General features: G+C 43.1%; 1 protein-coding gene and 1 non-coding gene across 5 annotated transcripts; both read left to right on the top strand.

Moving 5' to 3' along the window:
* The first annotated feature begins 3,823 nt into the window (after positions 1-3,823).
* Positions 3,824-11,345, top strand: Slc25a3 (solute carrier family 25 member 3). 4 transcript variants are annotated; one of them, NM_139100.2, is made up of 8 exons: positions 3,882-3,979; positions 4,200-4,345; positions 5,869-5,990; positions 8,382-8,561; positions 9,334-9,515; positions 9,996-10,168; positions 10,818-10,928; positions 11,010-11,345. In NM_139100.2, exons 2-8 carry the CDS (start codon positions 4,204-4,206, stop codon positions 11,168-11,170), a joined length of 1,071 nt encoding a protein of 356 aa, NP_620800.2. In that variant the 5' UTR covers positions 3,882-3,979; positions 4,200-4,203; the 3' UTR covers positions 11,171-11,345. The 4 variants fall into 4 exon arrangements, with proteins under 4 accessions (XP_063119056.1, XP_063119055.1, NP_620800.2 ...); NM_001270788.1 differs by lacking the exon at positions 5,869-5,990 and adding an exon at positions 5,579-5,703; XM_063262986.1 differs by having other exon boundaries at positions 3,824-3,979; positions 10,818-11,345.
* Snora53 (small nucleolar RNA, H/ACA box 53) lies at positions 9,680-9,925 on the top strand. The gene has a single exon (XR_005487704.1). It is a non-coding gene; the product is annotated as a small nucleolar RNA SNORA53 (small nucleolar RNA).
* Positions 11,346-13,419: the final 2,074 nt, after the last annotated feature.

Here is a 13,419-nt window from a genome sequence, read left to right as displayed (position 1 = left end):
CCCAAAATACAGAGCAAACAAAGAACAAAACACTAAAGATTGTGGGCTGATGAATCCTACCATGTCCAGTTCAGCTGGACTGTGTTCTGTGGATTATTGTAAAGTTAATAATGAGGAGTATTCTTTGGTTCCTGGTTTGCAGATATTGAGATGGTGAGTGCTTCTTCTTTCTTCCTGCTGGGAAGGACCTTTAAAAACATTGTACTTTCACCTTGTAAAGCTAGCTACGTCTTATCGCCACCTCTCCTCAGAGCTGGTCACTCTCCAGCTCTGTATCACAGTCCTCAGTGACCTTGACTACTTCCTCGTGTGTGTGTGTGTGTGTGTGTGTGTGTGTGTGTGTGTGTGTGTGTGTGTGAGAGAGAGAGAGACAGAGAGAGAGAGAGAGAGAGAGAGAGAGAGAGACAGAGAAAGACAGAGAGAGAGACAGAGAGAGACACACACATACACACACACACAGAGAGAGAGAGAGAGAGAGAGAGAGAGAGAGAGAGAGAGAGAGAGAAGAGGACAACTTCATAGAGTTGGTTTTTTTTTTCTTCCATTTTTATGGGAACTGTAGGAATTGACCTTGGGTCTTCAAGCCTGCACAGTAAGCACCTTTACCTGCTGAGCTGTCAAACCAGCCCTGTGACGTCTCTCCTCTTTGGTTAAGCTGCAACTATATTTCCCAGACTTCTTTTCCCTATGCGGTTTTGATTCGGGGGTTAAAGTATAGGAGAAACCTGTGTAGCACTCAGGAGGCAAAGCAGCAGCCTTTACCACATGAAGGTCACCTTGTTGACAGAACAGATAAACACATAGCTCTCCCAGCGAGCCCTGGATCTCGCCTACCAGCTTCAAAGTCAGATACACATGTTGTGCCTAGGTGAAGGGCACCAGCTTTATCCAACTGTAACAGTATTGTCTGGTGTTGGGAGAAGGCAGGAGTAGATTAAAAAGTAGTTACTATACTCTAAGAATCATTTTATAAACCTTTGAGTTTATGAACCTTTGTCTACACAAGATCAAATTATGTGGATGAGCCAGGCCTGAGTGAGGGCCTGAGGCAAACAGGGGTGTGGGTCCTTATTACTTTATTTGTCATAACTGCCCTTCCTAGATCCTCTATTGATGAATTCTTCCTGAGACTCATGCCAGTCTGGAAGGAGGGAGTGTAACAGGGCTGGAGAGGGCTCTACAAGGTCGCTAGGAGACAGCAGTGACTCTGTGATCTTTCTTTGGCCAGTGGAAGTGGCTTGTCCGTTAACGCCATCTCACTGGACAGCCAGCTCTTGCCGTACACTCCTGATATCTAAGTCCTACCTGTGTGTCAGGACTTAGCTGGGTTGCTGTCACATTTGTGGAGAGCCAGACACCACGCATCTGTTTAGTGGTAGAACTTGATTGACAAGCAGTCCACCGCTCTTGAAGAAATAGATTCTTTCAATGTTTCTTATTATTTGTTCCTTATTATATGCTCAATGTTAATAAGTAAATGAAAATTTCATCTCTGTCTTAAGTTTATCTTCCTCATTTTTGTATGTGTCGTTGGACCTTACTTATAAGGATCAACTTTCTCTTAATATATACCCACCTATAGTTAGGTGTTAGCAAGTTAAATGGAAAAGTTAGGAGGCTGTTGGGATGACTCACCAGGTAAAGGTATTTACCACCAAGCAGTACATACCCAAGTTTTATCCCCAGGATCTATATGGTAGAGGGAGAAATTCAACTGGAAGTTGTTTTTTAACCTCTACATGTACATGGAGTGTGTGTGTGTGTGTGTGTGTGTGTGTGTGTGTGTGTGTGTGTGACAAACACAATAATAAATACTTCAAGAAGTTAGATTTTTAATATTTTTCCTAGATATATATTTTAGAAATTTATTTTGTGAGTGGTAGGTGCATGTGAACCATGGTGCACATGCAGAAATCAGATGATGATGAAGGCTTGGTGCAAGCACTCTTCTCTAGGCTATCTGGATGCTCACTTCCTTTTCCTATTTTGGTGCTGGTAATGGAACTCACAGCCTCTTGTATCACCCGGCTAGGTCTCCAGTTCTAAGGTGGTTAGGACCCTGTAGTTAGTCCCCAGCACATGGTCCCTTGGTGGAGGTTTGCGGCATTGCCGGAAGCATTTTGTACCCGGGGGCGGGCTTTGAGATGTAAAAGCCGTGCCTGCTTCCAGGTTGCCCTCTCTGCTTCCTGTCTGTCATAGAAGCTGTGAGGTCTCAGCTTCCTGTTCTTACCAGCGTGTGCTGTGTGCTGTCATGCCTCCCCACCATGGTAGACTTTTACCCCTCTGGAGGTATAAGCCAAAATAAAACCTTCCTTTTAGAAGTTCCCTTGGGGGCTTGGGGATTTAGCTCAGTGGTAGAGCGCTTGCCTAGGAAGCGCAAGGCTCTGGGTTCGGTCCCCAGCTTCGAAAAAAAGAACCAAAAACAAAAAAAGAAGTTCCCTTAGTCACGATGTTTTATCACGGCGGCAGAAATATAACTAATGTACCTCTTAAGTTTTTATGGAAAAATGTCTTATAAATTTTATTTTTAAAGGTTTTAAAAATAGTGTGTGTGTGTGTGTGTGTGTGTGTGTGTGTGTGTGTGAATATGTGTACATGAGAGCAGGTGCCTATGGAAGCCAGAAGATGGTGTCCGATCCCCCAGAGCTAGAATTACAGGCTGTTCAAGGTGAATCCTAGGAATCAAGTGTCAGACCTCAGAAAGAGTAGCAAGCACTATGTCTCTGACCCTGTTTCTTTTAAACGTTTAGCCATCTTTTTGATGTTTCATAAACCCTGAAAGTATTTCTTCCATCCAGGATCAACTTCATAATTTGAAGGACCTAGGGCAAGAGGAAAGACAATGTGGTGTCTTGGTCTTTTTTTCTTTTTAAGTATTACGAATTTTTAAAATGACACATCAGGGCATTGAATGCAGAGGTTGACCTAGTATTACTACAATAGTCAGTACAACATGCCAGCTCTAGTGGTGTCTTGGGTTGAATTAAAAGTATTTTGATAAAGATGAGGCAAATTTCCCAGGAAAATGTTAAAAGTAAGAATTATAACAGGTTTGATTCCTTCTAAACTCTCCCTCATGGGACTAGGCCCCCGCTTGTCGACATGAGAGTAATGATCTTCTAAATGTCTGAAGCACACACAATCCATCGGTCCCTTTCATTTCAGCGCATGCCTGTGCCTGCAGGAACGAAGCATTGATGGACTGTTTTCAGGCGCCACGGACGTTGCTGTGAGGCAGAAGCAGTTTTATGTATTGTATGAATTCTTCCTGTATATCCTTTCCACCAGAACTTGGTGGAATATTTAGACATGCCTGTAGTCTAAAGTCAGTGAGTGGAATTTTTTCTAAAAACGTCCGATGATGGCAGGAATTCCGGCATAAGATCTTATAGCGATATCGTAACTTCAATCCCTGAATAAAATATCACTTAAGCATTCCTGTCTTAAAAAGTTTATGCCGGGGGCTGGGGATTTAGCTCAGTGGTAGAGCGCTTACCTAGGAAGCGCAAGGCCCTGGGTTCGGTCCCCAGCTCCGAAAAAAAGAACCAAAAAAAAAAAAAAGTTTATGCCGACAATCACTTAAAGACGTGTAAAAATTCCTGGCGCCAAAGAGAAACACCCGAAGGTTAAGGGACAGAGTGGGTAGGTCGCCCGCTAGTCCAAGGCCAACACTGCACATTTAAAAAAAGGGGGGGCCCACCCGCTCCGGATATGCGCCTGCGTAGTAGGAATCCTCCTGCGCACTAGCCCGGCCGGAAGGGCTGGGGGTGGACGGGGGCGGGGATAAGGTTGCTAGGAGGACGCGATGACGTCCAGGCTCTGCGCTCCTCTCTGCAAATGGGCAGCGCGCGGCGCAGTGACGCTCTGCGTGCGTCACGGTGACGCTGCGCGAAGGGCACGGATCTTCGGGCGGGGAGGACATTCGGCCTCTGTGAGCCGCAACCTTGCCCAGCGAGCGGTTGGGTGTTCGCCATCTTAGGCAAGTGAACGCGGCCGGGCCTCGCCGCGGAGGGTGCGGGGTGCAGAGCCTTGAGTCCCTTGTGGCCGCCGCCTTGGCCGTGGGCCTGGCCGGGCTCGGCGTCCCTGGGGAAGAAGCTGTGACCTCCTCAAGGGCGCAAAGCCCGGCATGTCTCGCGGGGCTCCTTTGACATTGCCCGGCGCCGGGTCTCTCTCACCTCCACCCTCTGTCTCCCCCGCAGGAGGATGTTCTCGTCCGTAGCGCACCTGGCGCGGGCGAACCCCTTCAACGCGCCACATCTGCAGCTGGTGCACGATGTGTCGGGTCCCCGCAGCCCCCCAGGTCCGCCCCGGCGTTCCCGCCACCTGGCTGCCGCCGCCGTGGAAGGTGAGGTCACACCCTGCCCTGTGCGAGCACTGGTTTCGTGCTGTTCCCCGCTCTGCCTACGAGACCTGGGCCGGATAGGGAGGTCGAGGAAGGACGCTCCAGCCCTGGACCTGAGAACCGGTCTCTAGCTGACCCTGGGATGTCAGCTCTGACGCCCTAGGCCGCTGTCGGATCCTTGGCCCTCCCTCAAGGGCGTGGAAGGGCCCAGGCCCAGCGCCACTCAGTGACCTCCGTGTCCCCAAGGGAGTAGAGGCAGAGAGGTGGTAACCAACTTCTTTATCTAACCCCCAACCCATGAGCCCGCTTGGTCAGCCAAGTCTACTGGGTAAAGTGTCCTTTTTAATCACTAGTTTGTCACAGTTGCAACTCCATAAAGTCTTATTTGATTTGCCTCTTTTTAAGTCTGGAAAAGTCTCCTTTGATCTCCTTTTCCAAGTTTTTTTGATAATCTTTTCATTTGATTGTATTTGAGGTAATGGGATTGGGTGCTTTTGGTGCTAATGGTGCAGAAGGTGACTTGAAGATTATAAGAGGCGTGCGTGCATTCCTTTGAGTTTATGTTTTGGGATTCGAAGTAGCTGACTGTTTTTGTATGTTTTAAATCCTATGGAACATATGTACAAGGGAAACCAGACAGCTGAATTATAGACCTCAAGAGAACGTTACCTACATTGTGCCTATAAAACAGAAATCCAACACACACAGACACACACACACCACACACACCAGTTATTCATGGGGTGATTGGAAAACTTTCACTATCTCTTTATCACTATATCATTTTCCTCTGATTTCAAAAGCTAAAACAAACCTTTGTATGTTTTTGACTGGGGGAACTAGGCATATGTGGTTTAGTTCATAAGTGGGTAGTTGGTTAATAGCTGGAGTAAACGTTAAAGTTAGCAAGCTTTGTACATGTTAAGTGCTCCTTTTTGAATTTGGGCTGTTTTTGGAGGATGCTCTTAGTAAACTGCTTTTAGTTGAAGTACCAATGCAGGAAGTTTTAGAAAATAGTATCTCACAGATACACATCCTAATAATTTCAGCGATATGATTTGACAGTGACTTTCATATAATTTACGAAAACTCATCTTTCTACCCAATTGTGCCTGGTGGCTAAAAGTGCACAGTAGTGGTAGTGCTATAGGAAAAGGAAATTGAGTTTTCTTCTATTCCCCTAGACTTCCCGTAGGCTCTGAAGAAATAATTGATCTTTTTTCTTCACTCAAACAGAGCAGTATAGCTGTGAATATGGATCTGGCAGATTCTTTATCCTCTGTGGACTCGGAGGAATTATTAGCTGTGGCACAACACATACAGCATTGGTTCCTCTAGATCTGGTTAAATGCAGAATGCAGGTTTGTGTTGCATGCTGAACTAAAACATACTGTTGAAACAAGTTGTAAGATATACAACTTATACTACTAACGAGCTGTTTGGAGGTCTAACTACCCAGGAGGTAAGTGGATGCGCACTAATACAAGTCTGTATTAAAATGCACGGTGTGTCTTGTCTTATTACAGAGTACAGTTGTGAATTTGGCTCCATGAAGTATTATGCACTGTGTGGCTTTGGTGGGGTCTTAAGTTGTGGGCTGACACACACTGCTGTTGTTCCTCTGGATTTAGTAAAATGCCGCATGCAGGTTTGTATTGGCATGAGTGGTTTTTATTTACTTTTGTTATTTGCATTTTTGTTATATAAGTAATATATATTATGTGGGTGGGTGGATGTGGAGATAAATGGACACCTTTTGGGAGGTGATTCTATATTTAAACTATGGGAAACTCAAGCATGGAGCTCAGGCTCTGGCGGGTTGGCAGGCAAGTGCCTGTTAACTGACCTGATGTGTTTTGTGTATGTGATTTATCTTACTAATAAAAAAGTTGTTTTAAACTAAAATACAGTTATATTACTTCTCATCCGTTTGCTCCCAACAACCCCCTCCCATGCCTCCACCTCCCACCCTCTCAACTTGATGGCTTCATTTCTTTTTTTTTTTTTTTTTTTTTTGGTTCTTTTTTTCGGAGCTGGGGATCGAACCCAGGGCCTTGCGCTTCCTAGGTAAGCGCTCTACCACTGAGCTAAATCCCCAGCCCCGCTTCATTTCTTATTATTACATATTGTGCTGGAATCAAGGCCTTGAATATGTGTGCTAGGAGCGCCCTCTACCACTGAGCTACACTTCCAGCTTTGCTTACATTTGAAAAGGTTTATTTCTACTTCCTGTGTGAGGGTATTTTGTCTGCTTGTATATTTGTGCACGGTGTGCCTGGAAGAGGGCATCTGCTTCCCTAGAACCTAAGTTATAGATGGTGGTGAGCCGCTGTATGGGTGCTGGGAATTGAACCCAGAACTTCTGGAGGAGTAGCCACTGCTTTTAACTGATGAGCCATCTCTTCTGCCCCAACTCCCACTTTTTAAAAGAGCATCACAAATGAGAAATGGAGACATCCCAACTGCTACAGACTTCAGCAAGAAACAGCCCCAGCTCCATTTATTTATTTATTTTGCTATTTTTATTTCTATATGTGGGTACCCAGGGAGGGTGTCAGATCTTCAGGTCTCCTGGAGTTGGACTTACGAGTAGCTATGGGCTGGGAATTGAGCTCTGGAAGAGAACAGTATGTATTTTTCACTGAGCTCTCTCCAGCTTTCTTCTAATGCACCTCTCACATGTACAGTAGATCATTACTTGTTCTGCTCTCACTCTAAGTGGATCTTAACTGCTGCAGTTCAGTTCTGGCCAGAGGTCTTTTTCAAGGTCTACTAATTCAAGACCCCAAGTAGTCATTGCATAAGTATTTTATGTATTAACACGGGCAGTCTTGTGTGTCATCTTATGTAAAGTAACTTCCTGTCCCTAAATACTGAGGCAAAGAACATGTTTATTTCTCAAAGAAGCTCTTACTGTCTTTATAGGAAAGTTGTGAGCATTGCCTCTTCTGTGTCTTTTATAATTTGAATATCATAATTATTGAAAGAAAAGTAATCAAACATTAAAAATTTATTTGTCCCAAACAGGATTAGAAGTCTCCTTACCTAAAAGAGAAAGGAAGGTGAAATATTAGGAGGGAGAGAGGAAGGTGACGTATACCAACCCTTCTAGTACCTGCAGGAAGAGTGAGATAAGCTCCCTTACCCACATGGCTCTTAGACAATAGATACCAGTGTAAGTCCTCAGACATGCGCGTCTTTGCAGTAAATTTCAGAAGTAAAGCAATTCTGTACCTCACAAGAGATGCTGTACATGTTAAAATTGTATTTAGTTTGGTTATCTAATGTTCACGCTGCTCATGGTGTAGTACAATCTACTTAAAGGACTCCAGGGTCAGGAATACATACTTACATCTTAAGAACTATTTTATTTCTTACTTTTTGTGTTGGAATTTTATAGTTTTGACTATCTAAGAATTAAGTATAGTTTAAAGGAAGCTAGACTTTAATGTAGAAGTTGTTTATAAAAACAGTCCTAAATAGAGCCTGGAAGTCGTGGCTCATGCCTATAGTCTAGCCTCTGGGAGAGAGGCAGGAAGCGCACTATGAGTTTGAGAGCAATCTGAAATAGAGACCCTGTTTTAACCACCAAAATCCTTCCAGTCTGGGAAAAGTGCTCAGTTAAGAGTGTTTGTTAGTTAGGTAAGCATGAAGAACTTAGGCGATATTCCCAAGCACCTGTCAAAACAGTCATGCATGTCTCTAATCCCAGCACTAGCAAGATGGATGTAGGAGTGTCCCTGGAGGTCACTGGCCAGCTAGTCTGTGTCCACATAAATGCACACAGAAGCATGTATACATGAATACACCACACCAGCTTTTAAAACATAGGTGTTAGCTTATATTAAGCTAAGAACTTACATATACCTTTTTTTGTAGCTAAATTTTAAAACAAAGCACAATAGTAGAATAAAGTGTTAGATATTCTTAAATCTTATTTTTATAAAACTCATTGTAAATATCTTGGCAAATAAAAAACCATTGTACAGTTAGATTAACATAGCTGTTTCTTTTATATTGACATTTTCCCATTTTAAAGGTGGACCCTCAGAAGTACAAGGGCATATTTAATGGTTTCTCCATTACATTGAAAGAAGATGGCGTTCGTGGTTTGGCTAAAGGATGGGCCCCAACTTTGATTGGCTATTCCATGCAAGGGCTCTGCAAATTCGGCTTTTATGAAGTCTTCAAAGCCTTATATAGCAACATACTTGGTGAGGTATGTGATTTTATTTTGACATTAAATGTCCCAAGTGTTTGAGAAAGAATATAGTGCTTTTTGTTTGACGTATCTTGTTTTATGGCTGATGAAATGGCCCCAGAAATAATGAACGACATGTCTTAATGTACTCTGTTGAATTTCTGAGAATGGTCGGTATGTGTGCTAGTGTAAGAACAGTGTGGGGCTCCTTTTGTGTAGTATAGGATTACTGTATATGCATATTCAGAGAGCATATACCTTGTATTCACAAGGCTGAGAGACAATATAAACTCATTCTGATATTGTGTTATTCATGAACTGTGTAATAAGAGTAGTTCAGACAAGTCAGGTGGCTAACGTACATTTGTTTCCTAGCATTTAGGTATATTTTGGGTTTTTTTTAAGATTTAATTTATTATATATATATGTGAGCAGTTAGTGCTCTTAACCACTGAGCCATCTCTCCAGCCCTATATTGTTTTGGTGTTTTTTTTTTTTTTCTTTTGGTTCTTTTTTTCGGAGCTGGGGACCGAACTCAGGGCCTTGCTCACTCCTAGGCAAGTGCTCTACCACTGAGCTAAATCCCCAATCCCTATATTGTTATTTTTGAAGCCAGACTGTCCCATACAACAAGGCTAAACTGGGATAGACTGATGAAGTTAGAACTTAAACCAAAAACAGGGAGAGGAATATTTTTAAAGTCTCTGAAGTTACATTGTCAAGGACGTTAGATGGAAAAGGCCGGTGTGGCAGCAGTTCATATCTGTCCTTCCTGTGTGTTGACTTTTAGGAGAACACCTATCTGTGGCGTACATCACTGTATCTAGCTGCTTCTGCCAGTGCTGAGTTCTTTGCTGACATTGCCCTGGCTCCTATGGAAGCTGCTAAAGTTCGAATTCAAACCCAGCCTGGCTATGCCAACACACTGAGGGAAGCTGTCCCCAAAATGTATAAAGAAGAAGGCTTAAATGCGTGAGTGAGCATTTCCTAAATCTAGTCACGGGGGAGACCTAAGATCAGGTCCTTTTGTCTGTCTGAAAATGGCTTGATACTTATCTATATATCTGTTGACTCAGGTGGATGGGCTTGTTAGGACATTTCTGATGTACACAGTCAGTTTGCATGGTTTGGATGCCAACATGCTTCCTTAGATCCACCTTTGTGGATGAATCTTGAACTGAGTTCTACCTGTAAACTTCTTGTTTCTTGTAGTTCCAGTCCAGGAAACATCCAGCAACTTTGTTGGTTGTACAGTCAAAGGTGCTTGAGTCATTGGCATGTGAGACTAATACACCTGCATGTTAGTCCTCAGGTTCTGACGGCAGTGACACGCGTTATGCTGTCATGTGTTACTGTCAGGACTCGACTGGTGTGCGGACACTTCTGTAGACGGTGAAAATATCTGCTAAATTCACTTGGGCACCTATTTAAATTAGTGTCCTTATTTCCTAGGTTCTACAAGGGTGTTGCTCCTCTGTGGATGAGACAGATCCCATACACCATGATGAAGTTCGCCTGCTTTGAACGGACTGTTGAAGCTTTGTACAAATTTGTGGTTCCTAAGCCCCGAAGTGAATGTACAAAGGCAGAGCAGCTGGTTGTGACATTTGTGGCAGGTTACATAGGTATGACTTGTCTGTCCATCTGTCCATCCATCCATCCATTTGTCCATGTATATATTTCAGGGTCTTAGTTTATAACCCTGACTGTCTTAGAACTCAATGTGTAGACCAGGATGGCTACAGATCCACTTGCCTCAGTCCCCCAAGTACGGGATTGAAGGTGTGCATCACTACACCCTGGCTGGAATGAATTATTTAGAACACACTTGTTCATGAACTTATATACAAATTATATCACTTCCATTCTTGGTTCCTTTGTGAAGGAAAATTTCCAAAGTCCAGGAAGTATTTTTATCTTCCTGTTTTTATGTTCTGCTGGATTCTAGATACTCATTACTTTCTAAAAATCTTTCTATATAGTTCTGTATATGCCACCCATCACGCTTGACAATGCATCTGTAACTCTGTTTCCAGGTGACATGGTGCCCTTTTCTCATCTGTGTGGGCATACAAAGCATGCACATGGGTACACACAACATATATGCAGGGAAACACTCATGCATGTAATGAGTAGATCTAAGTTTTCATGTTTTGAATAGTAAAGTTGAAGCCAGTGTGGTGACACATGCTTGTAATCCTAGCACTTGGGATGCTGAGGCGGGAATTTTACTAGAGTATCTTGATTTTCTTTTTTACTTCCCTTTCCCCACAGCCGGAGTCTTTTGTGCGATTGTCTCTCACCCTGCTGACTCTGTGGTCTCTGTGCTGAATAAAGAGAAAGGCAGCACTGCCTCTCAGGTCCTGCAGAGGCTTGGCTTTAGAGGTAAGTTAGGCTCTCCTGGGACCTGGCACTGCTTGGGTAGATGGCGCTGGTTTGTACGCTCACCTTTCTTCTCTGAACCAGGTGTATGGAAGGGGCTCTTCGCCCGAATCATCATGATTGGCACTCTGACGGCACTGCAGTGGTTCATCTATGACTCTGTGAAGGTCTACTTCAGGCTCCCTCGCCCTCCTCCACCTGAGATGCCAGAGTCTCTGAAGAAGAAGCTTGGGTTAACTGAGTAGATATACATCAAAGTAACATGGACTGAATCTGCTTGTTGATCAGTGTTGAAAGTGCAAAGGAACTTTTATATATTTGACAATGTAGGAAATGTCTGTTCCTGATACAATTACTGTAGTACCCTTGCTTAAAGCAAGAGTTTCAAACTTACTGCTAAATAAACCCATCTATTCATGATGTCTATGAGTTTGTTATTTTAAAAACTAGTATTGAAAAAAGATTTAGTCCTAAAATCAAAAAATTAAGGTACCCTCCCCTAGGAAAAAAGTGTAAGCTAACCATTGGTGCTATTCTTAAATTGTCCCCTTACTTAAGAAGCTCCTGTATTAGGAATAGTCTTGGGTTTTCAGAAACATAGTTCATTAAATATGGATAAACACTGAATTGTTGGTTTTTGGGGTTTTTTTGACAAGCTAATTTTAGCATAGCAAATTTTTGTCCCATGTTTCCTTTTTAATGTTAGTGGATTTATTGACCTGTCTTTGTAAAAGGGGACACAAATTAGGTTCATTCTTAGGAAGTTAAGGACCAAAGAAGGATTGCTAAAAATTACCTAAGGTGACCTGCTTTTCACACAGCCAGACTGAATGGATTGCCAGCTGTTTTCTGTTGGATTTCTTTAATGAGAGAGACTGCTAGACAACCGAGGGAATCTGGAGATGCAGCCTCATGCATACTCCTGGGGTTTAGTGGGAGGGTTTAGCCTGCCTTTTAACATTACACTGATGTTCAGTTTTCTGCTTGTTTTATTCAGAAATACAAAGGGCCCAGTTTATGTTTTCCTGATTTTAGCCTTGAAGGGCTAACAGTCTCTATATTATATAAAGAATGTATGTATGTGTCCATACATATGTGGGAGGGGCTTGGATAATCCAAGAATTCTGTTTTAAAGTCTCCCCTTTGTATCCTTGGCTGCTGGTCTGAAGCTTACCACAGTGAGGCTAGTCAGGTGATCCTCCTGCCTCAGCTTTCTGGGATTACAGATAAGCGACACTACAGCTTGTTTCTGCAAGGATTCCAATAGAGAGAAATGCTCTTTTTCATTACAAATCTGTTTTCTAAGATCATTGAACTAAGTTTAAGAGTTGTGCATCTAGTTAGCTGCATATTAAATACACCTGAACTGAAGAGAAAGGAAGGGTCATTAGGTTTGAAATTGTTAGGGGAAACTTCTGGGGAAGTCAGTTTCTGGTTCTAACCAGATGGTCCCTGTGATACTTAGTAACCGTGGCAGTGTGAATTCCTTACTGCCTGTTGAACTGTCTGGGTCTCACATCTTTTCATTTGCCTGGGCTATTAGCATATTATTTTGCATGGTGGTTCTAGGGCAGCTGGGTCTTGGTTAGCTTTTTTTTTTTTTTTTTTTTAAAGATTTATTTATTTATTATATATAAGTACACTGTAGCTGTCTTCAGATACACCAGAAGAGGGCATCGGATCTCTTTACAGATGGTTGTGAGCCACCATGTGGTTGCTGGGAATTGAACTCATGACCTCTGGAAGAGCAGTCAGTGCTCTTAACCGCTGAGCCATCTCTCCAGCCCTCTTGGTTAGCTTTTAAGGCTTCCAGTAAAAGCAAGGCTGAAAAATTTCTATCATACAATAATTACCTAGGAACACAAGGAAAAGGAAAGTAAAAGATTGTGAGACAGGCCCTCATCATACACTCGTGGCTGGTCTCTACCTCGGAGTCTCCTTCCCGGGAGTTGTTGCTGGTGTGCGTCACACCTTGCGTAAGACTGAATTTCTTGCTAGCATGGTAGAGCCAGATGGTAAGAACGAGCGGAACTGGGGCTGGAGAGATGGCTCAGCGGTTAAGAGCACTGACTGCTCTTCCAGAGGTCCTGAGTTCAAATCCCAGCAACCACATGGTGGCTCACAACCATCTGTAATGAGATCTGATGCCCTCTTCTGGTGTGTCTGAAGACAGCTACAGTGTACTTATATATAATAAATAAATAAATGTAAAAAAAAAAAAGAACGAGCGGAACTGGAGATAGATTGGTGCCGCCAACCCAAAATAGATCAGGGCCTAAATATTCAGGGCACAGTTCGCTGTCTGCTGCTGAGGCATTGTTATTGCCATGTGAAGGTTTCAAGTTCCCTTGAACAGGTGTTATTTATAGGTGTTGGTACAAAGTATGTTGTGTTTAAGCTGTTGACAATTGCCCTCTCCAGTTAAGAGTGCAAGGCCATTCCTAATTGCTATACAAACTTTTGTTCCTCAATCCAAGTAAATGTCCACTTAAAG

This window comes from Rattus norvegicus, chromosome 7 (assembly GCF_036323735.1).
Source record: "Rattus norvegicus strain BN/NHsdMcwi chromosome 7, GRCr8, whole genome shotgun sequence".
Taxonomy (NCBI): Eukaryota; Metazoa; Chordata; class Mammalia; order Rodentia; family Muridae; genus Rattus; species Rattus norvegicus.
The sequence above is the reverse complement of the archived record's forward strand: the minus strand, read 5'-3'. Positions and strand labels throughout refer to the sequence as shown.

Coding starts and splice junctions, on each gene's coding strand:
- Slc25a3 (XM_063262985.1), top strand. CDS start 4,204: ATGTTCTCGTCCGTAGCGCACCTGGCGCGGGCGAACCCCTTCAACGCG. Junction 5,704..8,381: donor TGGTTAAATGCAGAATGCAG/GTTTGTGTTGCA, acceptor CCCATTTTAAAG/GTGGACCCTCAGAAGTACAA. Junction 8,562..9,333: donor ATAGCAACATACTTGGTGAG/GTATGTGATTTT, acceptor GTTGACTTTTAG/GAGAACACCTATCTGTGGCG.